The sequence below is a fragment of the Tupaia chinensis genome, unplaced genomic scaffold (genome assembly GCF_000334495.1).
Source record: "Tupaia chinensis unplaced genomic scaffold, TupChi_1.0 Scaffold000287_1, whole genome shotgun sequence".
Lineage (NCBI taxonomy): Eukaryota > Metazoa > Chordata > Mammalia > Scandentia > Tupaiidae > Tupaia > Tupaia belangeri.
In genome coordinates this window covers 1,522,161-1,524,708 of record NW_006159771.1, presented here as the reverse complement: position 1 = coordinate 1,524,708, position 2,548 = coordinate 1,522,161, and the positions used below count along the sequence as shown (strand labels likewise).

The window sequence follows — 2,548 nt, the reverse complement described above, 5'->3', positions numbered from 1 at the left end:
CCACGTGGGAGCCCAGTGACGTAACCACTACACCATCTGCTGGTCCCACAGGCCTCCCCTCCCACTAATGCTCCTTAGTGGGAGAGCACGTTACAGGTGCACATACGGGGCTTTGGCAGCACAGCCCTTCCCTGTGGTGGGGTTCCGTCCTCGCCCAGCGGCCCCGCCCCCTGTGGGCTCGTGCATGCGCCAACAGGTCGGCTTCGGCTTCCAGCCTGGGCAGCACAGGAAGTTCCAGTGTACAGAGGGGCGGGTCACCACTTCCCGCCCAAAGTGACGACCAATCAGAAAGAAGGATTCTAGGGTTCCTGAGATGATGCCCAATCACAATCAGGGCTGGGATTGTGCCCGCCCCGAAGCAGTGGGAGCCAATGGCAATCGAGGGTGGTGAGCCAATGAGGACACGGCCGCAGCCTGGTGGGCTGGCAGTTAGGCGCGTGGCGTTGGCTTGCGAGGACTTGAGGACGCGGGTTCCTTCTCATCCGTGACCATCATGGTAAGCTGGGCGCTGGCGGGGCCCAGGTGGCCTTAGGTGGCTTCCGAGGGGTGGCCGGGGCAGTGGAGAAGCCTTAGGGGATAGACTAAGGGCAGCCTTGTGGTGTGTGCTCGACTGGCTGGGGGCCGGAGCGTGCTGGCCAGGGGCGGATGCCCCGCACACGTGGCAGGTGCCCTTCCCTGGGCCAGGCCTGCCCGGCAGCGACCGGAGTCCCTCCTGTCCCTTCTTTGAGAATTAACGCCAAGTGCATTGCACTAAACTCTGCACGTCGTCTGTACAATGCTGCCTGTGAGCTCCTTGCAGGATGACTTCCAGGAACAGTATTTACGGGGTCTTGACAAAAGAATGATAGGAGATGTTATGTGCGGAGCAGCTTTTATTTCTTTAGTAGGTACTTTTTTGGTTTGTGTGCACTTCCATTTCTTTTAACATAGAAATAAACGCGAATAAGTATGTTTATCCTTCTCCTCTTGCACCAGAGGTAGCTCAGAATATAGGGCCAGTAGAAGGAGGAGTTCAGAAAATTCATAGAAAACTGGAAATAAAGTACAAGTTGACTTTGGTGCAAGAATTTTTGTGTGTGTGTGTGCAAGAATTTTTTGAAATCCACGCATAATTCTCTTTGCATTTCTACTGTTTGACGACCTTCCCACGCTCTTCTACCTTGTTTTACTATTTTTTAAACATTTATCTATTTGTTGTCGGTTTTTGTTTTTGTTTTTGTTTTTTAATAGAGATTTTTGCTATAGGGTATGTGCACTCACCGGAGAGATGGAGAGACAAAGTGAGAAACACCCCCTCAGAGGGGTTGGCCTTGCCATAGTCCCTTTTCCTTCGTTCTCCTCTTGGGATCTTGGGCATGCACGCACGTGCACCTGGCATGAGTTTTAAACTGCTGGGTCTGGGACTTGAACCGCAGTTGACTATGACATGACCATTATGCCATCTGTTGGTCCCATGTGTGTTGTGATTTTCAAACCACGGTTGGCCTTGTGGGAATCCAGTGCCTTAAACCCCCATGCCCCCTGCTGGTCCTGCCCCTTTTTTTTTTTTTTGGTATAAGAAGAATCCTGCAACTCCCTGCCTCTTGGCATATAAAGCTGCACATTGTTTATCAAGGTGTGGTGTGCTAGTGTGTCGCTTTCATAGAAGCTGGGTTTTTTTTTCTTTTTTTTTTTTTGGAATGTGGTTTGCTAAACTGCAAGAGACAGAGAGACAGAAAGCGAGAAATCACCCCCCAGGGGGGATGGCCATGCCGCAATCTCTTCTCCATTCTCGGGATCTTGGGCACGCACGCATGCACATGTGTCCGGCGTGAGTTTAAGCCACCGGGTCCGGCATTCGAACCGCGGTCGACTACGTGGGAGTCCAGCGACGTAGCCATTACGCTAACTGCTGGTCCCCCCCACCTCCCTGTTTCTTTTTGAATTGCCGAAGGCTGTGCGTGCTTACCAAAGAGAAGTGGAGACACAGAGAGAGAAAGAGAAAGGCACCTCAGCACACAGTGGGGTGTGAGTACACTGCAGTCCCGTAGCCATTTCTCTTGTTAGGATTTTGGGGGCACACACACAGGTACTCAGTGTGTTTTTCAAGGCTCCGAGGCTAGGATTTGAACTGCAGTCAGCGCTTAGGTTGGATCTAGTTCCCAATGCATAGCACTTAACTACTGAGCTTCTAGAGCCAGCCCAAAAACTTTGCAAAAAAAAAGAACGTTTAAAAGAGCTGTCCAGCCAGTTTTTATTGATAAGATTTGGTTTTGAAATGCTTACCTATGATTTGAAAAGTTCACAGGACTTAGTAAGTCAGCTTGGAGATTTCTCTAGGGAATGGTGAGGAGTTGCTGAGAACTCACACTGGTCTTTTCTGAGAAAATGTTGGCTCTTCAGGTACTTCTCCTTTGTTAGAGGGTTAGCGTCTCGAGTGAGTTTAATGGAAATCCCAGTAGCAGGAATTGTTTAAAATCCTACTTTACGCATCCCAGAGCCTTAGCCTTAGAATTTGATCCCGAACACGGCCTCAGCTGGTCCCTAAGGATAATTTTTCTGGCTCAGT

General features: G+C 50.4%; 1 protein-coding gene across 1 annotated transcript in view; it reads left to right on the top strand.

Moving 5' to 3' along the window:
* Window positions 1-401: 401 nt before the first annotated feature.
* LOC102501396 (tubulin alpha-3 chain) overlaps window positions 402-2,548 on the top strand; it is a 13,422-nt gene continuing 11,275 nt past the window's right edge. Inside the window, 1 exon segment of the mRNA XM_014588563.2 lies at window positions 402-496. Coding sequence (XP_014444049.2) covers window positions 494-496 — 3 coding nt within the window. The 5' untranslated portion in view covers window positions 402-493.